Source organism: Phoxinus phoxinus, assembly GCF_949152265.1.
Source record: "Phoxinus phoxinus genome assembly, chromosome: 10".
Lineage (NCBI taxonomy): Eukaryota > Metazoa > Chordata > Actinopteri > Cypriniformes > Leuciscidae > Phoxinus > Phoxinus phoxinus.
Window position 1 is genome coordinate 9,071,465 of NC_136885.1, and position 27,601 is coordinate 9,099,065.

A 27,601-nucleotide genomic window follows, 5' to 3' on the forward strand; every position below is an offset into this window, starting at 1 on the left:
CCGTTCAACAGACAATATAACCACAAAGAGAGAAAGACAAAGCAACATCACTGAAGGCTATGACACAAATCAGCCTACATTCCAACTGACTCAGAACATATTGAATCATTCTGATCCACGCCACTAACGATCGTGAAGAACAGCATGTGCAAACAGTGCTGGACTCTGATGTGTTTCTGAGATGTGACTTCAGCATCGGGTGTAGACGTGTTTTCATGTCGAGGAATTCAATGGGACACGTGTGGGCCTAATCTAATAGCTGAAATGAAGTGTGGATGAATTCATGAAGAGCTGCAGTGACTTAAAGTGAACACAGAATAATAATTTTCTGATGGGACTAAATAAACACATACGGTCAGTATATTTAAATAAACACATACGGTCAGTATATTTAACCACAGTAATTAAAGGTGCAAAAGGTGATTCTCTACCGATTTTTTTGTTGTTGTTATGCTGGTTGAAAGTCTCCTCATATCCTGATAGCAATCACTGTGTTAAGCGGTCTAAGAGCACTGTCCTTCAGATGATACATTAAACCGAGGTCCTGACTCTCATTGGTCATTACAAATCCCAGGATATCTTTCGGGGAAAAAAAAAAAAGTAGAGGTTTAACCCCGGCATCCTGGCCAAATTCATCATTGGCCACTGCCCATCATCATGGCTTCCTAATCATCCCCATATATACTGATTGGCTTCATTACTCTGTCTCCTCTCCACCAATAAGGTGGTGTGTGGTGGGCGTTCTGGAGCAATATGGCTGCCGTGGATGATGTATATTGGTGGTGGTTGAGGAGATTCCCCCTTCCATATGTAAAGCGCTTTGAGTATTAGAGTACCGAGAAGAATACCCAGAAAAGTACTATATAAATGTAAAGAATTATTACTTAGATGTTAGTTGTTTGTTTTTGTTCTATGTCCCAAAAGAAAATTGTTGCAAACAAAGTTGTATAAGCATTGCAAGTACCCGAAAAACACATTAATGTTGTTACTGAATAAATTAAGAAAAATTCACGATTGTCACAAGTGCTGCAAGTGGTGCAAAACATCAGCAGTGCAGATCAGAAGATTTCTGATCATCTGTGAAGGAGCAGTTAAAAGATCCACCTTGTGTTCTCCTGATGTGAGGAACTGATCCACTCATTCAGATCCACTGCTCATTATCTGCTATATTTCAAATATATTTGAATAAATCTATAAAAATCTGCCCAAAGTTTAGTGCAAATGAAATAAATCCTCCATTTGGTGCCACCACTGAAAATTAAGATTCAGTGTGGGTTCAGGGGGAGATTTAGAAGACAATCGCAGCACAAGTCATCTCACGGCTAAGGCATAATGTGAGAGAGAAAAAAAGACATTATTTAGGACATACTAGTTTTATTTATTTATAATTTTTTTTGGTTTGGTTTGTACTACTGCAGGACCTCAGCTGTACAACTACAGTCCACCTCTAGAACAATATCACTGAAGTGTATCTGAATTCAGCAAGTGTTACACTAGCGGCAAATGTCTCGACACGCTCAATTTGTTTAATGCGCTCCAGAAACTAAAACCTTCCCCTCATACATTTAAAACAAATATGTATAAATATTTGTTAAAAAAAAAAAACTCTAATATTATAAAAATATTCAAGTTTTTGAAAGAATGAAGAAATAAATTTAGCAGACGCTATTATCCAAAGCGACTTACAAATTAGGACTAAATTAAGTGAGTCACGATGAAGAGGCAAAAACAATGCAAGAACTGCTCAAAATACAAAGTGCAGGCATTGCTCAGAGTAGCATAAGCCAGACAAGGGAGGATTAAAGGAAAAGGATTTGATTTTTTTTTTTTTTTTTTTAATGGAGGTGCTCACGGAAGGGATACGATTTTTAGTTGTATTTTGAATGTTGTCAGGGATTCTGCATTCTGGATGAGGGTTTTTTTTTTTGGGGGCTCGCTGTGATGGTACCACGAGCCGTCACTCATTGTCTGATCGTAGGCTTCTGGTAGGGATGTAGACTCGTAGGAGTGAGTGGAAGTAGGAGGGAGCTGAGCCTGTGGTTGATCTGTAAAGCAGGCATCAATGCTACTGTGGGATCATCTGGTTGAAATGAGAGGTAGAGCTGGGTGTCATCAGCATAGCAATGGAAAGATAAACCATGTGCCTGTATGATGTGTCCCAGTAATGTGGTGTAAATGGAGAAGAGGAGGGGTCCAAGAACTGAACCCTTAGGAACCCATGTGGTCAGTTGATGTGCTTTGGATACCTCGCCTCTCCATGCGACCTTGACGGATCTACCTGTGAGATAGGACTCAAACCAGTGGAGGGAAGTACCTGTGATGCCCAGTGATGAGAGGGTGTAAAGAAGGATCTGATGATTCACAGTGTCGAAGGCAGCAGACAGATCCAGGAGAATGAGAACTGAAGATTTGGAAGCAGCTTTTGAGGTCCGTAGGACTTCTGTGACAGACATCAATGCAGTCTCGATTGAATGCCCTTTCTTGAAGCCAGATTGGTTGACATCCAGCTGGTTGTTCAGAGACAGGAAGGATGATACTTGGTTGAAAGCAACTCAATTACAGACAGGTCTGTAATTATCTACAAGTGATGTGTTTAATGTTGGTTTCTTAAGCAGTGGAGTTACCCGAGCCTGCTTGAATGCTGTAGGGAAAATCCCAGTATGGAGAGATGAGTTGATGATGTGTGTAAGTGCTGGTAGAAGTGTGGGAGAGATGGCTTGTAGAAGGCTCGAGGGAATGGGCTAGGATGACTGGAGAGGAGAAGTTTAGATGTTTCTTCCTCAGTTATTGGAGAGGAGAGAAGATTTTTGGCTGTGTTGTGTGTGGAGTTGAGAACTGACTGCTGATAGTTTATGTTTTGTTGGTAAAGAAGTTAGCAAAATCATCAGCAGTTAACGAGGTGGTGGTGGACAGAGGAGAGAGTTGAATGTCTTGAAAAGTGATCGTGTGTTTGAGGTGCTGTTGATCTTGTTGTGGAAATATGAAGATTTTGCAGCATGAACATCCCCAGAAAAGGAAGAGCAGAGATTGATACATACTCAGGTCAGATGTGTCTTTTGATTTGCGCCATTTCCTCTCCACTGCCCTGAGTTTGGTCAATAGGTAGCACTTTAAAATGAATACCGAATCAAAACTAGTTAGCACATCATTTGCAATTGAAAGGGTTTAATGACAATGTCTAGTTATGGTTACACTTAAAATAGTTACTAAACAGATATATGAGATGATAAAAACGTATACCATAAATCATACCCACCATATATGTAAAATGTTACCTTAGGGATAGAAAGAGAGAGAGAAAGGCTTTAGAAAATAGAAGAGAGAAATAGCCAGAGAAAAGAAGAGCAAGAAAAAGAATAGGGCAGCCAAGAGCAACAGTTCAATCTTTGTTTTATCCCTTCCTTGACCATGTGACTGAAACCCAAAGTGAGACATTCAAACTGAACAATCAGAGGATGGCAACTTCCCCCACCATGCTAAAGGTGTGACAATTAGCAGACCATTGATGTACACAACTTGGCCTTCAGGCCTTGATAAACCATCAACACCTCTTTTTCTTTAGGAATTCTAAATGGTAATTCTGGTAAGAAATAGAGGGGGGTTGAAACAGTAAAGCAAATTACTTAGTTCATTTTCAAATATATTTGATTATTTTCAACCCAACACATCCTTTGCTCAACTTCCATTAGTGTTTAATGAGCAGCAGTGCACATGCTCAGACAGGACTGCTCTGTGTCTCACACACTGTATGATATGCTGCATAGTACTGAAGGTTCTGTCAGATGTAGATGGTCAACATTAGCAAACGTGTGGAGCACGTGTCTGCTACTGTGACACCACAAGCACTCGGCCTGCTAACATTTCAAACTGACAAGGAGCCATGAGACACTACTGACACGTCCATATAAACTAGGGCTGCAACTTTATTTTGATCATATATTTATTTAGATGATTTTGATAATTAATATCCCCAACTCTAATAAATATGAACCATCAATTGTGCCACTAATCTTTCAGCTTGTTACTAATATCTAAAAAAATACTTTACCAAAAAGGAAAAAAGTGGCAAAAATTAAAAGGCATCTATCAGTAATACAAATGTCCATGAAGGCTGCATTGTCAGTCAATGGCTACGTTTACATGCAACTAAATGTGTTAGTGATCGGATTGACTGCTCAATCGGACTGAAAAGCCTTCATGTAAACCCCTTCATCGATGCGATTGAGCTAGATACAAATACAATTTCAACCCGATTGAATAGGGTGGTTTATTCCTTTTCGAATCCGATCAAGAGAACATGTAAACCCTTAATCGGTTTGAAAACCGACACTGAAAGGACTGTGCATGTGCAATGATGTTGAAATAACGTGATGACGTGAGGAACGAGCTGTTGTTCCTGTTGAATAAAGTTTCATAAAAATTAGTGTCCTGTCATTCTAAAATTCTCCTTTTACCCAGCGTCTGTAAAGTGGAGCAGGACAACGTCCCACCAGTCCTTGTTTCGGATTCTTATCCACAGGTTTTGGGAACGGGGATGCATTTTTACTGCATGATTAATTAAAGCAGAACGGCACAACGGTTTGTATGCTCATTGTCTCCAAATTATGACCAGAAATGAATAAATATTAAGTCTGCTGTTTAAAACAAATAAAGAACAAATGTAGGACAATAGTTACAGTAGTAAGCGCAAACAGTGAGAATCTGTTTATTCGTGCAGTTTGCGCATGTCAAAAAATCTATTCGGGTTGTAAGCTTGTGACATGCGCACACCAGCCCGATCACTTCGAATGAATTCAGTCCGTTTGAAACAAAAGTTATGCATGTGAACGTAGCCACTGTTTGGGATTGACAGCAGCATGTGCTTAGAGGTGTGTGTTTTGAAATGTTTTGTTCATTCAGCAGATAAAAGAAGCTGCTTGAATACATATCTGTATGAATGAACATCGGAAGTCACACCTGTATAATCCCCATAGTGACAGTATCATGATCAAGATGTCCAATTGAGAATATCTTCTACATCAGTTAACGTGACAGAGCTTTCCACTGCTGTTCTTTTGATACACCGCAGGTTTTCCCAGAATGCGGTTGAGCGCACCAAAAATGTCGGTTTGGGTAAAAAAATAAAAGTTGTATAAAATACTAGTTGTATAAAATAAAATGCTGTATAAACCACCTTATAACGCGTGATGCAATTCTAACCATTAGCATCTGCTTCAGGAGATGCATCAACGTATTTACATAATATGTGTTGTTTCAGCCCTAGCTCTCATATCATTCATAGGAATCATGGGCTGATTAACCTGATCTTTGTCAGATGACTGAAGCTTATGTACTTCAGTAAATGTCATTAAACTATTGTGGTTGCGGTTTGTTTGGGTACTATTTTAAATTGAACAATCTTAATGACACCTTTAAATTTAATAAGACAGAGTAACTAGAGTAAATGTTAAGCAAACATAATTTTGATGTAGTATGTTGTGATTACTCTGACTTCAAACAGTCGGACTCACCCTGGAAAGACTGTCTGGCTCTCTCAACCAGCTCCTCTATGGGGTAACTGGCCAGATCCCCTCTGGCGTGTTTGGTTTTGCAGTACGTGCAAGCGTTCAGACAGCTGTGGGAGAGAGAGGAGATCACAAACATCATGAGGTGTTACATACACACAACCAAGTACAGTATGACGGATATAAACGGCAACACGTCTGAACACTCTGATTTCACCATTTACTAAAGAGCAACCATAATATTTTGTTTGGTAAACTACTAAGAGAAATGTAAGTTACCAGGGTGAGGTCTGGGTGAATATTATGTCCATGTCATATTTCATACCTTGTTTTGCATAAAAGCAATGAACTCACTTTAAGGAGCATCAAGATTTATTCAGTTTTTTTGGTGTGAAATATTATCTGAACACATGAGCTTCTTCATACACACTGAGTCATGATACACAGGTTTATCCTTTGTTCCTGCGTCCTCATGCACATTCCCTCTTCCCTATGGGTGTTTCGATTGATTGGCTACCAATTGCTATCAACTGATAATCACTTATAATGTCTTGCCAATCTCAAGCTGATGACGCCTTCCGTTCTGTGAGAGGCATGTCATACATGCTTGCAGCAGCTTGCTGAAGGTGAGGTACAATTCATACATCTTTAATAAATAACTTTTGACAAATCAGTAATTATTCTGAGACATAATAAAGAGTGAATGAATCAGTATGCTCCCTCTCAAAATGCGAAAATGGCACCACCACATCGTGTCTGCATTATAAGCGAGCTGCAGCTGCATAGGTGACGGAATTGTCCCTTGCACAATCGGGGAGACAATGTTGCATCATCACTAAAGTTTATTATATAATTTTTAAACCATTCAGTTCTCAAGTGCTCTCTGAGAGCATCATAAACAGATCACAAGTACCAAATTGAGTTATTTACGTGGTTAAATGCACTTAAATGGTCAAATACACCCAAACGAATGTACAAAATCACTGTCTTGGTGAGTATCCACGTATATATACACGTGGTATATCTGGAGATAGGACGATAATAATTAGGATCTGAAAGATCTCCACTTTTCAATAGTGGAATAACTGTTGCCGACTTCCACGTCCTCTGTATAGTGTTTGAAATTAAACTTAGATAAAAAATAAAAGCAATTGGCTCTGTAAGCAGTCATTTTTAAAAAGCAGGGGTCAATTTTATCAACTCCTGCAGATTTTTTTTTACTATCTAGTTTCACTAAAGCATTGTAAACCTGAGATATTGTAATGGCAGAGAAATTAAACACTTGCCAGGGGCAATGTTCAGCTTAATCAACATCTGTAGAAGTAAAAACACCAGAACTAGTAGATCACCAACAGTTTAAACCAACAGTAAAATAATTATTAAAAGTGTCATCAATGTTCACTCTACCCTTAACGACAGTTTGATTAACAATTAAGTGATCTGGAGCTTTAATTGATAAACTCAGGTATCCCAGGTAGATTTAACTAGCTTCCACAATTGTATTGGATTATTTAGCTATTTATTTACCATAGAAAGATAATCACGTTTTGCATTTTTTTAAATCGATTTAGTGCTGATATTTCTTATTTTTTTAAACTCCAATCTATTCAATCATTTGATTTATCCACCTTGGCCCAAGCAAAAATGTGCTGTTTAATAAGGGTAGAGAGAGTATCACTGAACCAAGGATTGTCTTTTCCGCCTATCCTTAAATTGTACCAAACAGCTGTACCAAACAAAGTCACAAATCTCTTTAAATTGGTCCGACAGTGGCGAAAGCCAGTCCCAATTCAGGTCGCAGAGTATAATAAGTTAAAGGGCACCTATTATGACATTTAAAATGTTCCTAATGTTGTTTAGGGAGTCCCCAACAACAGTTTTACGTGCATGCAATGTCAAAAAATACTTTTGTTTTCGTATAATATGCATTTATTTTTACCTGATTTGCTCACCGACTCCCAAATGATTTGTTCAACGACTCATTTTTCCAAACCCCTCCTTTGCGCGACGCTAATCTGCGATTGGTCAGATGACCCAGCAGTGTTTACAGAGATAATACTTATTGTTTAACACGGAGTACAATGATGCTTTTATCAATTAAATCGTGTTATAATAATGATTATAGTCCACTGCTTTGTAGTTTGTAGTAAAAAAATAAAAATAAGATAAAGAATTTAATGTTATGTTAGCGAGCATAGCCCAGAGTTCATATTGTAAAAGCACAATCAGTCTTTGTTTGCGTTAGCCCGATGCATAAACATAACGTTTTTACAACAAAAAAAATGCAGTTACGTTACTACGAGGTATTATTCTATTCTTTAGGACAACTCCGAAAACAACGACAAACACTTCACATATCTCAATACAATTGCCATTGAAGACCTAGAAGCTAAACGGTGCTTACACAACAAACAAAATAATAATTAAGCATGCTACATAAAACATAAAAGCAACAATTATTAATAACACTTACAGGTTGTGATACGGAGGAGGAAGCTGATACAAATACACTTAGAAATGAACCTTCCTTCAATATCAGACGGCTCGCGAATCCAAGTTTGATTGCATTTAAAAAGCAATCGTCTTCAAAATGGCGCGAACAAAGCACAAGGCTCGGACTATACTTCTGTGGTGTAGTTATATGAATTGTAGCCACTTAGTCTTCAAATGCTCCTCCTTAGGCAGATGAAAAAAGTTGGCTTTTGAGTAGGGGTGGGCGATATGGCAAAAATATCATATCACGATTTTTTCCAGGAAAATCACAATTCACGATTTTATCACGATTCCTTTTCATGTTGGTTTTACTATTTTTCAAGTGACTGAGCATCACAGCCAAACTAATCTCCCTATTTTAAAAACAAAGCCTTGGGTAACAAAAAATAAAATAAAAAAGAATGGCAGATATTTAGGCCAAAGTGGCGAAAATAAAAAATCTTTGTCATTTTCTTTGTTATTAAAAATGAAGAACAAAGATACACATACACAACTTAATATACAAATTAAATAAACAGTGCTTTATTTTTTCAGCTACAGAGGGTGTATTTAACAGCATTTAAGGAAGTAATTAAATTAACAAATATGAAAATAAAACACCATAAACTTCACTGTATAAATTGTACATTGCTTCTTATTAAAGCTACTATTAAAGTTCTCAGTCAAGAGCAGTGAGTGATTTGCTCTTTGTATTTTGTGGTTTTATTAACAGGGATAGTTCTCCCCACAATTTTGATTGTCATTATTTACGTTTCAAACCTGAATAAGTCTCCCTCTTCTGTTGAAAATAAAAGTTATTTGGAGAATGTGGGTAATCAAACAGTTGATGTACCCCAGTGACTTCCATAATAGTTTTTTCCTACTATGGTAGTCAATGGGGACCAGCAACCGCCGGTTAGCCACACTCCTCAAATCTTCTTTTGTGTTCAGCACAAGAAATAAATTAATACAGGTTTAGAACAACATTAGAGTGAGAGTAAATAATGACAGCATTTTTATTTTTGAGTAACTATCCCTTTAAGGACAAGCGGCTGCGTGTTTACTATTACTGTCACTTTAAGATCTGCACGCAACGAGTCTAATACACGCATTTGGACAAGCAGATTTTTTCTATTGTTCTTTCACTTTAGACATAACCAACTTTGTTTATGAAAACCTTGTGTGTATTTGACAGTATTAGCACAATAAGACTCGAAAGATACAGATGGTACTCAACCAGAATGCCTATTACCGCCGCGACAGGCACCGCGGCAAAACTACTGCGGTAAAAATAATCCAGTCGCATTTCAAAGTCATTCGCGAAATGACCGCCAGGTGGCGCAGAGGGACATTGTGCAAAACAGCAGCTATTGCCGTATTTTGAAATGTAAGCGGGGTTAATGTCAATTAACAGATGAAATAGGCTACTATAGAACATTGTTTAGGACAGAAAAATAGAATCATAATTTAAAAATAGAGACGAGAACAATATAGCCTTTATTTCATATTGTAGCCTAGACGTCGGTGGGCGACATAAGCCTATTGCCCGTTGGGAGCAGCGTGATAAAATAATAATAATAACAAAAATAACGAACAAAAATAAATTAGGTGCAAAGAAGCTGATTATTTGTTTACTACTCTATTGAGGAATGAGACGGATGATGAGCGCTTCTCTGGAACAGATTGGATAAACCGGGCTTTTCTAAATGAGTAAATTCATGGCCGAGTGGTAGAACTTACGTATCCGTACAAACAAAGATTATTGTACATTTTATATTAGCCTATTAATGCATGTCATAGCCTATTATTAATGCAAACAATCAAACAAACAAAAAAAAATGTTTATACAGGATAGCCTTTTTTTGGGTTCCTATAAAGAGTTTGTAAAACATGGTTTTAAGCAAGGTGCGATTTGCCAGGGGGGACGGGGATTTCCTTCTGGTCTAAACATCCCTGCTTCTGCTGAATTATTTTAATCCCCCCTCCCTCCACAGTAATCAATGCTATAAATTACTTCACCAATAGACCATTTAAAATATATAATGTAAAGATATGCAACAGGCACGTTTAAACGACAAACAATACAATCAGAACCAGTTTCAGTTCATGGTTCCAGTGCCTTAATGCATGCACGGCTTTCAAAATGTCACAAAGCGTTTTGAGATTATTTTGAATGAAATATTGAAGTTTATAATTAAGTTTTTTGGCACACCACGCCGAGTGGGGCTATCCATTGTTCTAAAGTCGGGTTTTATTCTGGCATGTTGAATTAGTGTTCGACAGACGAACACTACGAACACTGCGCGTGCATTTGGATTTATTTTTTCTCATAACAGACAGCTAAAATAACTTAGGCCCTTTAGGCTACTCCGTAGTTTTTTTAGTCATACAGATCAGAGTAGAGTAGCCTACATCGTTCAAAACTGTAAACTTTTATTCATATTCAAACTTTTATTCAAAAGTGTATCTGTCGTCTCTGTCTCCGGGAACTGCACGTCACAAAAATGAACCGAAAGCCACTTTCCTCCGCTCAGTCACGATAAGAAATCGGCTATGTCTAAAGCCTTTAAATGTCTAAATATTTAATAAATGTTATCTGATTAGGTAATCCGTATGAAACCGAGAGGTGCAGAGGATCTACTCAAACTAGCTGTGAGCGCTTCCCAATGATGAACGGACAAGGGTGAAAATATCGCTATAATTAAATGTAGTCTAGGCTAAATCGCCTTGAATTAAATTGTAAAAATAGATCCGATAATTTATTTGTCGAAATGTTGCGATATTGTTTCATTTAAGTTCATAATTATTATATAAATGTTATTTAGTTTAGCAGCAGCAAGCACTGTGGTTCGAGATTTATATATAAAAAAATAATAATAGCTAATTCACAAATCGCGCACCCTGGTTGTAAGGATCCAAAGATCCCTGTGGAATTTAACATTGAGTTGAACATTGTATTCATGACAACAAATGAACATGCGTTTGAACAAATGAATATGAACAAATGAACATGCGTTTGAACAAATGAACATGCGTTTGTATTTAGGTTTGCTTGGAAAAAGCTGGCCCAAACCGAGGTAGTGTTTTATTTCTTCAATTATTGAAATAATTAAATGTTTATTGATAAACTTTTATGACAGAAATATTAGCCTATTAGCCTACATGTAGCCTAAATAATTTATTTATTTCATTATCAACACTTTACTAGCCTAATGCTATGTCTAGAATGAAGTGTGAATTGTGACTTCTCTTTGTTTTAAGTCGGTCTCAGACTCAGATCGCCTGTGGGGGGTTGGGGCTTCAGGAGGTGTTAATGTTCTGTCTTTCATATGCAGAGTGAGCCTGATGACCAGGCAAAGGCAAAATACTTTTAAAGATAATTCTCTCGATGTGTCCAAATGTAGGCCCTTAAATTATAAATATTGTAGTTTTATGTAGGCCTATTGTATTTAAAGAGGTCTCACACACACTTTCAGTTTAAGTGTTCAATCCATTTGTTTCAACTGGTTTTGTAGAATTTTAACACGTTTGAGTAGTGTGTTTGTCAACAATCTGGCATTATCTAAACATGAACTATCGACGAAACGCGTTCTTGCCAACTAAACAAATGCAAGTGAGCAGCAGATACAGAGCGCTTATTCGCGATCCACCTCGTTTTATTGTACGGTGAATTCAACCAGACATTCTGTTTGAAGCAAGACTCAATTATTTGTTACAGGTTTTTTTTCGTGATTTGTATGGATGACACATAGCGACATCAGTCTTATCTGTATAATGGGGTTTTACCCTGAAATCTCGTTTAATGTCGAGAGAGACCCGGCGCGCGCAGTGCAGGGAGACTAAATAAACCAAAATAAAAGAGATCCAGCGCAAGAGAGAAGCAAAGAAAATCTTAATTTATGTTGCTCTGAACTATTTTCGTTTTGTAGACTAGCCTACTGTTTTAATTGTTTATTTAGCTGCAATTTCTTTGGCAATACAGATTTAAAATGTCGCAAGAATAAGATTCTGTTTCTTACTTAGAAAATAAACTCTAACTCGATGCAACCCTGTTTTAAATAAATAAACTGCCCCCGACACTTTATTTAAACCTTGAAATGTCCAGGATCTGTTTTTAAAAATGTCTTCCTTTGCTATGGCGGGTATCAATTGTCAGTCATCTCAATTTCGTGGATGATTCACAAAACAATAATTTAGCAGATTAAAGATAGCTTCGTCATTTTCATTTTCTGACACGATCGGCTGATAATCTTCCTTCATCAGTTTTGTCGTCTGTGCAGCGGCTCTACTGGAAAGTAGCAAATGTAGGCTGTTGTAGGCCTAATGTGCCATTGATAATTAAACAAAACGCTTGACTTCAAATAAACAGTTACCTATCTAAGCATCAAGAATGGTAAAACATTTAACGCTGTCAGCCAAAGCTAATGAGATTCGATCTCGCATCTCTTGAAGCTTGTGCTGTTGCGTTGTCCACTGCGCTACCGTCGGTCCGCTGATAAGACGTTGCTCTTGCAAAGCCTCATTGATGGTAGCCTAATATTTTTCTATTGCAATGTTTTGTGTTGAATGTTTTCATTATTTATTAAATGTATTAGGCCTACATTCAATTTCAGTCTTGTGATTATATGAATTCATTTAACTACATGTTTAACTTGAATTGATCTGTTTTACCACATTTCAAACACTCTCAATGAGCCGCGGCGCGGCGGCAGGTTACGCAATAGAGAGAATAAACTGACACTTTTCAAAGTCTGCGATTGTAGCGCCTCTTAGCGGTCAAAGGCAGCAAATACACCCCCGCAATTTTACCGCCGCGGGAACGGCGGCGGTAAAAGTCTCATTCTGGTTGAGTACCATCTGTAACTTAGTCCAGTATCCAGACGCTGTTAGACAGGCTTTAGTGCATGTGCGCTGCGCATCGGGTGTATTGCGCTCAGAAAAGCGCTCGTTAGAACAGCGCATCAGCAGCGAATGACATGTTTAACCGGCAAGGCTTTAAAGCACGTGCAAATAATTTATTTTTATGAACTACAGTGTCCAGTTCCTCTGCATTTCATGTGAATATACGTCGCGTTGTACAGTATGTTGAGACGGAGGCGCCAGAACTGCAAACTGATAGAATGCACGATCCTACGATATTTCTTCAAAAGCAGATCGTGGAGATATTTGAATCGTCCACGATCAAAAACCGTGATATCGCACACCCCTACTTTTGAGTCGCACTTCAGAACACAGTGTCTCGTCGCCATGATATTTTCCCTGGCCTTGGAGCGCAATAAGTGGGCGTATCGTATTCAAATAACTTGACAAGTTGACGTCATCTAGTCAGAGAAAAAGCTTCGGTCTTCTAACGATTCATAAAAATGACTCAGGAGTCGACTCTTACTTTTGAAAGACAATAACTTTATATACGGTGCACTTTCATATTTCAAACTTTGCAGGATGTTTTTGTTCACTTAGATCTATGTTACACACTACATGAAAGGTAAATTTCAAAATTCCATAATAGGTGCCCTTTAATGTTTATTCCAAAAGTGTTTACTACACTTGAAGAAGATGAAGATGGACGATAGCATCCAACAACAATAATGTCAGATCTCGATGAAAAAGTTTTGTTTAGCTGACAGACTGTATGCAGGAACAGTTGAGATTAGATTTTACAAATTGTGACGACTACTTTATTTGCACGATCACTCCTGAATAGGTTATATGTATCAATATTAATCATATCATTTGTAATTGATGCCTTTAGTCATGTCTCAGTAAATTAATATGTAAATACACACTGGCAAACCCGCCGTTATAATAGCAATCCGCCATGGAACAAGCGCGCCTGCTCTTAAAGGGAATGTGAGAGGAGGCTCTGATTGGTTTATTTCACGTTACGCCCAAACCACACCTATGAATAATGAAGCGACTTCAGACCAACACATTTTAGATTTGCATCGGGCGAAAGAGTCATTTATCCCGCCGGTATAATAGCAACAGCGCCCGGGATCCGCCCACAAAGTTACTTGCATTTCACGTTTGATACTTGCGTTTCAGATAGTTAAAATAGGGCCCAAAGAGTTGTATCTTTACATTCCACTGATCAATAAGCGCCTGGCATGAGGATGGTGGTATGGATGAAAATTATTTTTGCTGTTTGTTTGTGCGAGAGCTTTGCTAAATGAGTTCCACCGAGAGCCTTACTAGACGCGAGCTTTGAGCCTTGAGCGCCGCCACATCTTTCATCACCACTGTTGATGAAGCCCTCTCCGGCTCGCTTCAAACAGCAACAGAGACACCGGCTCCGCCACGGGCCAAATCTCTGACAGGATGTCAGGCCGTCATCCAAGAGCTCAGAGGAGAGAGTTCAAATCGTTGCACTGCCATGAGGAGTATAATTAGACTCAGAGAGAACAGCATCCAGCATTACTTTCTTCTGGAAAAGTGCTGAGCTGAGTGTCTGTGGAACATCAGTACTGTACTTAAAGCTGGAGTTTGTTTCTATGTGTAGCCACAAGTTTAACACATACACACATCTAAATGTGTAATTGATATATGAGCATATTGGTATTTGTCCCATACTATTGTTTGCATATGTAGCTCCCTTCAAAGGCAGCATCCTCCCTAAAATCAAACCAATTCAATGATTTTGAATGCTCTACTTGGGCAACTACAAAACAACAACATTGTAGATGCACACAATTGATTGGAGTTTGATGTCATTAATAATACATATACAGAACACACAAATAATGAGTAAACATGTCAAGTTTTAATTTTTAATTTTTATTTTTACAAAATGCATTTGGTACTGCATTGTAGCACATCGATAAACACCATCCAAATGCATATGAAAATGTATAAGTATGACTGATACCTTAAAAATGGTAATAGAGCAGAGTAAGTTGTCTACCTAAACAGCATCTCACCATCATGGTTTTCCTAATGAACCATCAGAAACAAGCCCAAATGTAATGCGGCATCACACACATTCACAGATTAGGTACTGCAACTTTCATCCAAGATGGCGGCTTATTGGGGTTTGATACCGTACTTCAGTTTGAATTAACAATTGATGCTCGCAAGTAAGTGAGTCAAGAAACATTCATCTAACTTCATGAGCCCAACCACTAAATGGTGGTCTTCAATGGTTTGATTGATTGCATGTGCTTATTGGAAGGCGCCATTCAAAGTGGACTAGAGGATAAAATATTAGGACAAAAAAAAAATTTAACAAAAGGGGATGCTTGTTTATTGAGTGAAACTAAATTTGCCTATGTAAAATTTGCTGGAATCAGATAAATCTCAACTAACTAACTCAATATCATGACCTAAAGCCAAAAGACCAGGATCAAGACATGAGCACTCCCACAACCTAGATTCCACAACAAACATTTTAACAAAGATAAATCCTTTTGGTCTACTGAAATCTCTCTTAAAGACAAACAGTCGAATTGTCTGGCATTGACATCACACAATTTTTAGCAGTATCCATCTATCTCCCAGCACTCCAGCAAATTAAACAGCTATTGCAGAAGAGGACGTCAGGTCACGTGACTCTGCCTCAAAGAAAACAGGCACAGATGGGTCCTCTAAATCCCCTACACGCAGAGGTCTGACTGAAGCCCCCTACACTGTGAACGGGTCTGCACCAGGGGCTGCTTTAATGTTAGACCAAAAACCTGGATCAAACTCACTGTAGTGCCAATGGTTATGACGTCTCTACGAAACACTTTCACATTAAACCAATTCCCGTCCACCTCTGCCCCACACGGCCCCAGACAGGAGGTCAAGACATACCGGCCTATTTATAGCCATACTGGCTAGACCAGTCACTCATAGCAATGGCTGACATAAATGTAGGCTGGTCTGCATTCTGGGTAATCTATTTATTAAAGTCCTGCCTTAGACAATTCCAGGAAAATGTTGCTTCAGTAATAACAGAGCGAGAGACAACAAAAAGAGAAGGCTGACAGTGAGGCACTTGAAGAGTGTGATGGGTATATCAGTCATGTTACTGAATCAAAGAGTTCAGTTCAGTGCTGCTCTTTCACTACATTCATCATGCCAGCGAGACATGCTTCCATCCACAGGTACCTGTCTGAGCTGAGATGCATCCACATTTGAGTAGATATAATACATTCAAGGCATCGCATTGCTTATTGATGCAGGTGATGCGTGATATCATTATAGATGGATGCATGAACAATCGCGGAACATTAAGGTGCCATCACCATGACTGCCACAAGACCCATCAATGCCAGCCAGCAAGTGCAAGTGTAGAAGAACTTGTTAAGAGCTTGTGCTCCTCAATGGGGTTTACTACAAGACAGACATCAAGTAGCAATATTCGTATCGAATATTTTATTCTCCTTACATTCTTTGTTCTAGTGTCCCATTCAGCTGATTAGGGGAGGGTCTTTCTCTTTCCAAGTGTGAAACACATCAATATTCACGATGATTCAAGCCTCCGCGCATACAGCTTTCTGACACAAATGAGTGAATGAGTGGGCAGGATTAATTTCAAATAGTTTTGAAACAAAAACTCTAGCCTATGTGATTACCGGTATTCAGTAAGGGTTTTATGGCCTTTTTTCAGTGATTTTTTTTCCACAAACACGCATCATTTTCTCAAAAAAAATAACCTTTGCATACTTGCTGCTCACATATCGTGCAAATTAATCGAATTTCGATTTTGACTTCCAACGATTATGAAAACAAGATAATCGAGGTAAAACGATTATTGAGCATGTGTCGCATTCCGTCCAGCAGCCTTCACAGCGGGGCGCTTTTGTTCCTCCCCAAGCCAAACTTAACATCCAAATCAGCCAAATAAGTGATGTAAAATGTAGTCCACTGTTGCTAAACTGCGGGACATGCTTGATATTTAACAGTGTTATTAAAAGCACATTAAGCCGTGAAAGAGATGCTGTTTCCTAGGCAGCCTCCTGTGTGTGCGCTCTGAGACAAGGCGGAACGCGCATAAGCAGAGTATGCTGTGGGCTTCGGATACGAGACTAAAAGGTCAAATAACCAACACACAAATATGTCTAAATGCTGTTTAACAACTAAGACAAATCAGACACAAGTATTTGTTATATTTAAAAAAGAATCTTTAAAACCCCTCATCAACCACAAAGGAAGGTGTCTGTGACAACCCCAAAAAGTAAGAGAACCAGGCCTCTGGTTGCCATGGTTGCCAACCTGAAAGAATGCAGAGCCTTGCTCAAACACTTTTTACTCTTTACTCTCTACACATTTTACACATTTACTCTCTAGTTTATAATCAACTAACTTTTCTTTCTTTTTTCTTTTTCAAAATGTGAACATGCCAACGTACTTGCATCACACAGCTACATGATACATTGATGAAACTGTGGTTTTGCTACATAAGATATGAATTGATCAGTTGAAGAATGAAATATTTTAATACACTCCTTCCACACTTTGGAATATGCAAATGATTGCAGCCTTTCTATTAAATGGTATGAATCTACGGATCTTTGATTTCTTTCTAAAAATATGTGTCCTGCTGAAGAAAAACAGTTAGCAACATCTGGGATAGCATAGGGGTAAGTGAATGAGATCTTTTTAATCTTTGCAAATCCAAAGCAAGCACAATTTTTCTTTTTTCTTTCTTGACTTGCTGTTTGTATTTATGCTGAGATTCAGTTTGGGTCAGTCTCGGCCAATTTATCAATGCCTATTTTATTTGTTTTCCACTTTTTTAAAATAAATATCAAATGATCCAACCATAACAATTTCTCCTTTATTTTCTCTCCATCTAGTGAAAAATATGTTTTACATGACTATACATTGTATACAACATATACTAGAGATCATAGTTATAGGCATCAGAAAATAGTATTTGTATGTTTTTTTTTTGTTGTTGTTTTTTGTAGAACTATAGCTAAAACCATATCTGCCATGTTCTTTACGGTGAAATTACAGTGCAGCTGTAAAATTAACAATGGTATTAGTACTGTTGATTTACGATAAACTGGAACCATCTTGAACCAGTTCTACCAGTAATTTACTGTGAAATTACTGAGTGTGAAAAAAAAAAAAACATTGTTGCAACTATAAAATTATGGTAAAAGGCTGGAACCCCTGACGCCAGTATTGTACTCAATTTACAGGTAAACCTCTTGCTGTGCGACCCATTAGAACAGGCCGAGACCCAATTGTGGCCGTTCTGCTCTATTCACAATTATAAACAGGCTCATTTATGAGGCTTCACGGGTTCTGTTCTCTCCACACGTACTGTATGGCACAAAATATCAGGGCCAGATTAGACACCTGCAGTAAATAATTTCTTAATTACATTTGCTGAAAACCACTCGTCGTGGCTGCATCCGTCTGTCATTAATTACACAAGCGATACATACGGACAATACACTTCATCACAGCGCTGGGGCTAATGGGCCCCTGGTGAGACTAACCCGCTTTACACTTTGTTACCTATTCAACAGTACTGTGACAGTAAGACAATGCTGAAAGCTCCCCAGATGCTCCCTGGTCCCTCAATTTATTAATTTGAGCCCCAGCGAGTGAGACGCAGCTAAATTATGCTGACCCCCGCCAGCAGAGAACGTGCCCAAGAGGACAGAGCCAGACACAAGCTTCTCCATAAGGAGAGAGGAAGGAGACTCTGAGTTGATGATAAGCGCTCACATCTGCAAGGCGCCATTAATCGTGCGTTAAGTCGGTGGGCATGTTTGGGGTTGACTTGAACATAATTAAAGAAGTTTGAACTTTGGGTAAGTTATACAGCTCATCCAGCGGTTTGTCATTGTGTTTGTGTTTGAAGGACAGAGGGAAGTCAAATGAGCTGGAGAGAAATAAACAACAGACAAAAACTGTGACCGATGATTATACTGCAGCACTATAAAACTCAGAACTGTGCAGAAGGTCACTGGACACTAAAGAACAGAACAGTGTTAATCAACAGGTACATGATTCGGTTTTCATAAACTGAAAAGTCATAATTGTCAAGATGATGAATTGCCAGTAACATAAACACAAGACATCCCAGCAGCCCCATCATCACCTCCACCTCACTGAGACAGTTAGAAAAACCATGAGTTTCAGAGATGGCTGCAGGGGATTATGGGAACTCCTGGGCAAGATTCACAGGAGCATTGAGAAGCAGTCTGGAAGACTTTACTGTGGCATTGGTCTCAGATGAGTGGAGCTGGGTTTGTTTTCCATGTTTGAAGTGAATCTGAGAGATTTTTTGTTTTTTTGTTTACCTTCATATTGACCCACTTTAAATGAACTATCTTTATCCAGACAGCCCATGACTCTTCTGGTGCCTGCTGTCTGATCTGAGATGCACTTCCACCAAACATCACACAGAAGCAATGAAAGCTCTTCCCCGGTGTTTGGCTCAGTTTTAGACGCTATCAGTATTGTGCAGGATTTGAGTTTTCCTCTATCTCTCAAACAGTACGTCAAACACTAATGGAAAACATTCAAGCATGTCTCCTTACAGAGCAGCAGAATATCACGCTTATGTGAAGCTTCATCTTGCTGACATCTTTGTCTTCAGCATCTTGTTTGTATTTGTGTCACTGAAGTAAACTCAGGTTTTCCATGATGGCATGTTTACTGTTGCCTCATGACCCAGCCCCCTCCTCATGTTCAGCAGTTTTCCCACAGTAATCCTGTAATTGAAGTATAATCTGCTGGTGATCAGTGCTGATGCAGCGTTTGTTCACTGAGAGGAAAACAGAAAGTTAGCTGTTAATGAAAGCGGATGTGCAGCAGACTGTAATTCGAAAGCATTCGTGCGCTGCTCTTGGAAACATCCTCTGCCATGCAAATATATGCTGGGGTTGCCTGTCACTGGAGCTTGTTTAAAAAAAAAAAAAAAAAAAAAAGGAAAAAGTGTTTTCCTGCAGTTGTAAAACCTCACAAGTGTTCTTATAATATCCCGGAAGAAATATAGGACTTTCTGGAGTTACACTGATTATCTGGAGTCACTGTTGTCCTGACTAACATCTGCATATTGTGTCCAGATAAACCGAAAGAATGAGACCGTCTGATCTCAGGTAAAACACATCAGACTGATCAAGGGCAACAGCATTATACTGATCCAGAGTCCAGTCACGTCTCGCAGATCCTGAAAACATTTAAAGATCAGGTGACTTAAATGACCACGTTACTAACTTAATCAAACCTCTTTCCAGAGACCTTGGCATTGTTGTATGTGATTTCAATAGTTGTTTGTGTATGTGATTGCACCAGTATGTGATTTTCTAATTGACAGAGGTAATATAGTTGATTATGCTAGTTAATAACAAATAATATTGAATTTAGTTGTTTGTTAAATAATAGGGTTCTTCAACCTTATTAGGTTCAGAGAAACAGCTCATCTTTCCGTAAGATAATGTGACTGCCGTAGCCATATGGTATGTTCAAAAGGTATGTTTTCAAAAATACAGTACAACTTACAGAAATCCGTATCGTGTCTCATGCATGTCTCAATGTATGCAATATCCATAATATTTAGACTTAACCTGTTCTTCAATATTTAATATGCGTGTATCAATAAATGATTCATGTTTTTATGGCAGCAACAATTTAAATGTGTATATTAAAAAAATGAGTAGAAACATAATTGTCATTCAAATGACGTTATTATCATAAAAACTTCCTTGAGCAATTTTAAACTGCCTACAAATCAGTTAATTTTAACCTTTAATATTATAGTGATGTACCAACTGGGGTTCCCTACTTTGAAACATTGAGATTTTTTTCTTGAGGAAATTTGCCATGTACTGATAGGCCCCAATTAATTGGTATCAAATTGAAATCAAACCGAATTGCAAGCTTGTGAATTGAAATTGTTAGGCATCTTGTCTGATAACTCTGTCTTATGTATTGCTGTACTTTCAGGCTCACATTATCACATGCAATAATTGCCACGAAAATATAAATAAGCAAGTGGACAGATGCCTACTGAAATTTGCACTAAACCTGACCTACCTCCTGCATATTTTTATTTTTGACAGAAACAGAAATTTACAAACAGAAAAAAAAGAAGCTGGCTACTCTTTTAGTAATAACGTCACATTCTTACTGGCATTGCTCTGGCAGAGGTGTCAAGCTGATATCAAAATTAACTGATCCCACTGTACAACACACACCAGCCAACACTAAGAACATCTGATCATGTTTAATGCTCTGAATGATCGGTGATAAGGCTGTGTCTGATGAAGGTATTACCATATTCTGCTCTTGATGCAAAAAAGAGCCAGTGTATAAAAACGAAGAAGTTACAAAACCGCGCACATGTCCAATCCTGATGAAAGGACATTGATTTATATCCCATGAGCTACACTCTTAAATGCATCAACAGGGAAGGATCTACTCTAGTTCGCATTCGGTCACAGTATATTTATCCATTTTGTTGCTCGAAACACAGGGTGATTTGAATACTGAGACGTTCTAGCCGTGTGACGTGTCACGTGATTGAACCCCGTTGGCGTCGGTTCAGTATTTAAGGATCTGTTAGCACACGGTCCAAGGGTGAATCACATCTGACTTGTTTCTATTACATGCCAAACTGTTAGGGTTAGGTCAAGTCAACAACAGGCTGAAAATAAAATAACCCAGCAAACAAACACACTTTACTGACATGTGTAGCACCTACCATCCAATAATCACATTAAGCTATGTTCTTTGTTACTTTTGATATAAAACCATCTCAGCTTCAAATGATGTACGTATATTATTACAAAATTAAAATTGTTTTTAACCACAGAAAGAAAACGAATAAACTGAATAAAACAAACTGTCATTAAAACAGCATTAAAGCAATTTCACATAACTTGTTGCATCAGAAAAGCCAATTAATGTCTATTACGCAGTTACCAAAAAAACTCAAGGTAAGGCATTTTAAATCATTCCTTTTCAGGATACTGCATTTTAAACAATACATTTTATTTATAGTGCGCTTTTCTCCTACACCCAAAGAGATACAGCAACAACAAATAGAAACAAAGATAAGAGTTAAAACAGTAAGTTAGTTAAAACCAACCTTAAATAAATTTATCCCATGTAATGTTAAATCCCATGTAATGTTAAAAGTGTGTATGTTAAAATAACTATTCTAGCATGAATGGGAAGCCAGTGTAAGACAGCACTGGTGGAAAAGTATGGGTGAGCATATGAGCAGCATATATGTGAATATACTGAAGCCAATTGAAAGATTTAGCTGGGATGCCAGAAAATAAGTAAGGAATAATTGACGATGGGCTGTTGAATTTTTTGAAAAATAAGGCACACCGGTGGTAATGCGGCCATGGTGCGAAGCGGAGCATTATTTTTCTAATAAATCAATGGCCCGGAGTCAATTATACACATCTCAAAACATTGTTCAGAAATTGTTTAAAAATGTTTGTCAGGTTTTTGTCCTTAAAAAGCTATTGTGTGTGGGACTCATTTCTCACACTTCTAATCCCAAGCCTATTCCAAAAGTAATTTTAGAGCTAGTAATGGAGGCTTGAGCAGAGAGAGAGAGAGAGAGAGAGAGAGAGAGAGAGAGAGAGAGAGAGAGAGAGAGAGAGAGAGAGAGAGAGAGAGAGAGAGAGAAGAGAGAGAGAGAGAGAGAGAGAGAGAGAGAGAGAGAGAGAGAGAGAGAGAGAGAGAGAGAGAGAGAGAGAGAGAGAGAGAGAGGAGAGAGAGAGAGAGATGGGAATTTCCATAATAACAAATAAATGCATAATACATAAAACGTTCATTTGTGGCAAAAATTACTTGGAAGTAATTTGACGTTTTTATCCTAGTCAAGTCAATTCAAGTCACCTTTATTTATATAGCGCTTTTTACAATAAAGATTGTATCAAAGCAGCTTCACAGTGATAACATGAAAATAATACAAAAAACAATTTCATCATCGTCCACCTTTAAGGCAGATCTATAATATTGTTGAATATTAAATGTCCCCAACTAAGCAAGCCAGAAGGCAAGGCAACAGCGGCAAGGAACCAAAACTCCATCAGGTGACAGAATGGAGAAAAAAACCTTGGGAGAACCCAGGCTCAGTCGGGGGCCAGTTCTCCTCTGGCCAACGAGCGAACAGTGGATGATTATGATTCAGGAGCATTACAGGACATTACAGAGCAACAACATCCTATTGTTTACTATAATTATTTGCTCAGTTAGTGTTGGTGCGGGTTTTGGTTCTTTAGGCTGTAACCAGAACCTTTGACCTTTGTGATATGGAACTGTAAAGCGGTCAAGACCTGCTGGAACTACTTTAGCAAGGCAAGGCAAGGCAAGGCAAGTTTATTTATATAGCACATTTCATACACAATGGTAATTCAAAGTGCTTTACACAGAAGAAATTAAAATAATCAAAAGAAATAAGAATAATTAAAACAGTTTAGAGTAAAAAATAAAAATAAAATAAAATAAAATACAGTGCAAACAGTCGGACGAACAGCGGCACAGTGCTCATTCAGTAAATGCAAAGCTAAACAGATGTGTTTTGAGTCTGGATTTGAATGTGGCTACAGTAGGAGCACACCTGATCTCTTCTGGAAGCTGGTTCCAGCTGCGGCTGGCATAATAGCTAAAAGCGGACTCTCCTTGCTTTGAGTGAACCCTTGGTATTTCTAGTTGATGTGATCCTAATGATCTCAGTGATCTGTTGGGTTTATATTCAGTGAGCATATCTGCAATGTATTGAGGTCCTAGGCCATTAAATGATTTATATACCAGTAATAATACTTTAAAATCAATCCTAAATGTGACTGGAAGCCAGTGTAAAGACCTGAGGACTGGTGTGATATGTTCATATTTTCTGGTTCTGCTCAGGATCCTGGCGGCAGCGTTCTGTACGAGCTGCAACTGTCTTATGGTCTTTTTGGGAAGGCCAGTGAGGAGTCCATTACAATAATCCACCCTGCTGGTGATGAAAGCATGCACAATTTTCTCTAAGTCTTGACTGGAAACAAAGCATCTAATTCTTGCAATATTTTTTAGATGATAGTATGCTGATTTAGTTATTGCTTTGACATGACTACTGAAGCTAAGGTCTGACTCTAGAGACACACCAAGATTCCTGACTTGATTTTTAGTTGTTTGACCTCTAGAGTGGAGGTATGCATTCACCTTGAGAACTTCATCTTTGTTTCCAAACGCAATGACTTCAGTTTGTCTTTGTTTAACTGAAGAAAGTTTTGGCACATCCAGCTGTTGACTTCATCAATGCATTGGAACAGGGAGTCAATGGGGCTGTAATCGTTAGGCGATAGGGCTAAGTAGATCTGTGTGTCGTCTGCATAGCTGTGGTAAGAGATTTGGTTCTTTCTCATTATTTGGCTCATTGGAAGCATGTACAGGTTGAATAGGAGTGGCGCAAGAATTGAGCCTTGAGGGACTCCGCATGTCATGGATGTCCACTCAGACTTATGGTCTCCTATACTCACATAATAACCTCTCGCTTCTAAGTATGACCTGAACCATTTTAGGACTATCCCAGAAAGACCCACCCAGTTTTCCAGCCTGTCAAGAAGTATGTTGTGATCAACAGTGTCAAATGCAGCACTGAGGTCGAGTAGTACCAGCACTGATATTTTGCCTGTATCAGTATTTAAGCGAATATCGTTAATTATCTTTATGAGCGCTGTCTCTGTGCTGTGATGCGATCGGAAACCAGATTGAAAATTGTCAAAGTATCCATTTGAGCTTAAGAATTTGTTCAGCTGATTGAAAACAACTTTTTCAATGATCTTGCCAATGAAAGGAAGATTTGAGATCGGTCTATAATTGCTTAATATAGTCTTATCAAGATTACTCTTTTTTAGGAGGGGTTTGACAACTGCAGTTTTCAGGGAGTTTGGAAAACTTCCAGAGAGAAGTGAGGCATTTACCACTTCTAGGAGATCTGCTTCTAAGCTGTTTAACACACTTTTGAAGAAAGATGTGGGAAGAGCGTCAAGGGCGCAGGTTGATGTTTTAAGGTGCTGTACGGTTTCTTCCAAAATTTTGCCATCAATTTCTTTGAAATCAGACATAGTAACTTTCTCAGGTTGTGGTCTGATCTGTCTGACCCTAGTGCAACTCAAGGATGTGCTGATCACCTTTCTGATATTATTGATTTTCTCAGAGAAGAAAGAAGCAAACTCACTGCACTTGCTGTCTGAGAGCATTTCACTGGGAATCTGGCTCGGGGGGTTTGTTAATCTCTCTACAGTAGCAAAAAGAGTGCGTGTGTTGTTTAAGTTGCTGTTAATAATATTTGAGAAGAAAGTCTGTCTAGCTTTGCCTAGTTCCATATTGAAAGCATGGATGGTGTCTTTGTAGATGTTATAATGGACTACAAGTTTTGTCTTCCGCCACATGCGCTCTGCTTTTCTGCATTGTCTTTTCATATTTTGCACTGCTGTTGAGTTTCTCCAGGGTGCCTTTTGTCTACCACTCTTCCTGACCTTCACAGGAGCAATATCATCAATTACACTTTTAACTTTTGAGTTAAAAGAATCAAGGAGAAAATCAACAGAGTCAGCAGATATGCTTGGTGTTAAAGATATAGCCTTCATAAATAGTACACTAGTGTTCTCATTTAAGCATCTCTTTTTGACAGACACAGATCTAGCTTCAATGGCAGGAGAGATCAATATATCAAAGAAAATACAGAAATGATCAGACAGTGCTACATCCTTAATAACAATCGATGAAATGTTTAGACCCTTACTGATAAGTAAATCTAGAGTGTGTCCACGATTGTGTGTCGGTCCATGTACATGCTGAGTCAGATCAAAAGTTTTTAAAACAGTTTTGATTTCTTTTGCCATATTGTTTTCTGCATTGTCTATGTGGATGTTGAAATCTCCGGCAATAGCAAAGCAGTCAAACTCTGAGGAAATGGTTGATAACAGTTCTGTAAAATCCTCAGCAAAGGCTGAAGAGTATTTTGGAGGCCTGTAAACAATGATTAGTAAAATGCGTGGATGCGTAGCAGTGTGTTTCCCAGAAAATAATTGCACACCTTAGAACGTTCATCAACCAATCAGAATCAAGCATTCAACAGCCCCGTAGTATAAGGCATTATAATAGTCCAACCTGGACGTAATGAAGGCATGTATGAGTTTTTCTGCATCAGCAAAAGAGAGAAAAGGTTGAAGTCTGGCAATGTTCCTAAGATGATAGAAGGCAAGTTTTGAGATGTGTTTTATATGGACTGAGGATCAGTATGTTAACTTAGGATCAAAGAGAACACCAATAATCTGTACCTGTGAAGAGGGAAGTTCCATGTTGGAATTGACAACCAAGCTATTATGACCAACATTACGAGTAGCTGTTATTACCAATAAGCAAAAGCTCAGTTTTGGAGAAATTCATTTTCAAAAAAATAATGCTGCATTCAAATTCTTATTCATTCTAGACACTCCCTCAACACAGCTAACATGCAGATTAAATCAGGGCTAGTGGTGATGTAAATTTGAGTATCATAAGATAATTTTACAAAATCAAAACAAGCTTTACTGATCTTTACTGGAAAAGGTTTAAACAATGTTGTTCATGCGTGTTTAATGAACCATAAACAATTAGACGAGTGGGGTAACATCTCACAGCAAGAACTTGCAAATCTAGTGAAGTCCTTGAGATGCACCAGTACTTAGTATCTGGTGTGGCCAGCAGCTGCGTTGTTACTTTTAATATAAAAATGTATATTGAAATTGAAAATCAGATGTGTATTTGATATATGTATTTGTGCCATTGCTTGCAATTGTTTATCTTATTGTATTAGTGTATTGCTTTTCTTAAAATAATACAAATACAAATAATAATAATAATCTATATTAGTTAGGCTAGAAGCCCTTTTTTACGGATTAGTAAGAAGCCCAGGAAGTCACCCATTGGAGAAATAATAATTAAAAACAATAATAATAATAGCAATAATAATAATAGGTGGCCACGGCCCCGGGTAGCCTACGTGGTTAACAAATTTACTGTATATAGTTTGTTGTGTATTAAATGGAATCCATCAAATGTCTTATCTGCATGTTTAAAGTCATTCTCTATCAATTCTCATGACCTGCTCCATAGAAAAAAAAAATAATCGCCACAATTAAAGTGCCTGCCTTAAAATGTTATCACATTTCTTTATTAAGGGTGACAGAGGGTGCCCTCAAAGCACAAGAAATATAGTTGAAAGGCAAACAGTAAAACAAAAACATCCTGAGATCATCTACATAGCACAAACCACCTTCATGTGCTGATATGAACTGACGTGTGTTAGAGTGAATGAGCAAGACAGTTTCATCTACAAGCACACGTGATGCTTGTCAATAATTTATCCCAAAACATTTTTAAAACAATGAATATAACACAATCAATAGAGTTTTTTTTTTCATTCATGTAAAAAGTTGTAATCAAAATGATTCAACCCCCATTGCAAATCAGGTTTATTGTCCAAAAAATGTCATGTTTCTGTTCAACTTTGCACTAAAATGTATTTGTAATTTTTTGTAGTATTTGTAGTTATCATTGTTATTATTTATAGTAAATACATTTTTAAAAAAGCATCTTTGCTAGTGGTCTCAGTAAAGAGACCTTTGGACTCAGGTTTCCCCAGGTCATATGAAAACTGTCTGTATTTTATTACCTAGTCGGACTATAAA

The 27,601-nt window shown here is 38.1% G+C and overlaps 1 protein-coding gene across 2 annotated transcripts in view; it reads right to left on the minus strand.

Moving 5' to 3' along the window:
* The window catches only part of cdkal1 (CDK5 regulatory subunit associated protein 1-like 1), a 410,090-nt gene that overhangs the window by 193,585 nt on the left and 188,904 nt on the right, over positions 1–27,601 (minus strand). For both annotated transcript variants that reach the window (XM_079627099.1, XM_079627100.1), the window contains one exon: positions 5,511–5,614. In XM_079627099.1, coding sequence (XP_079483225.1) covers positions 5,511–5,614 — 104 coding nt within the window. The remainder of the gene's footprint in view (positions 1–5,510; positions 5,615–27,601) is intronic.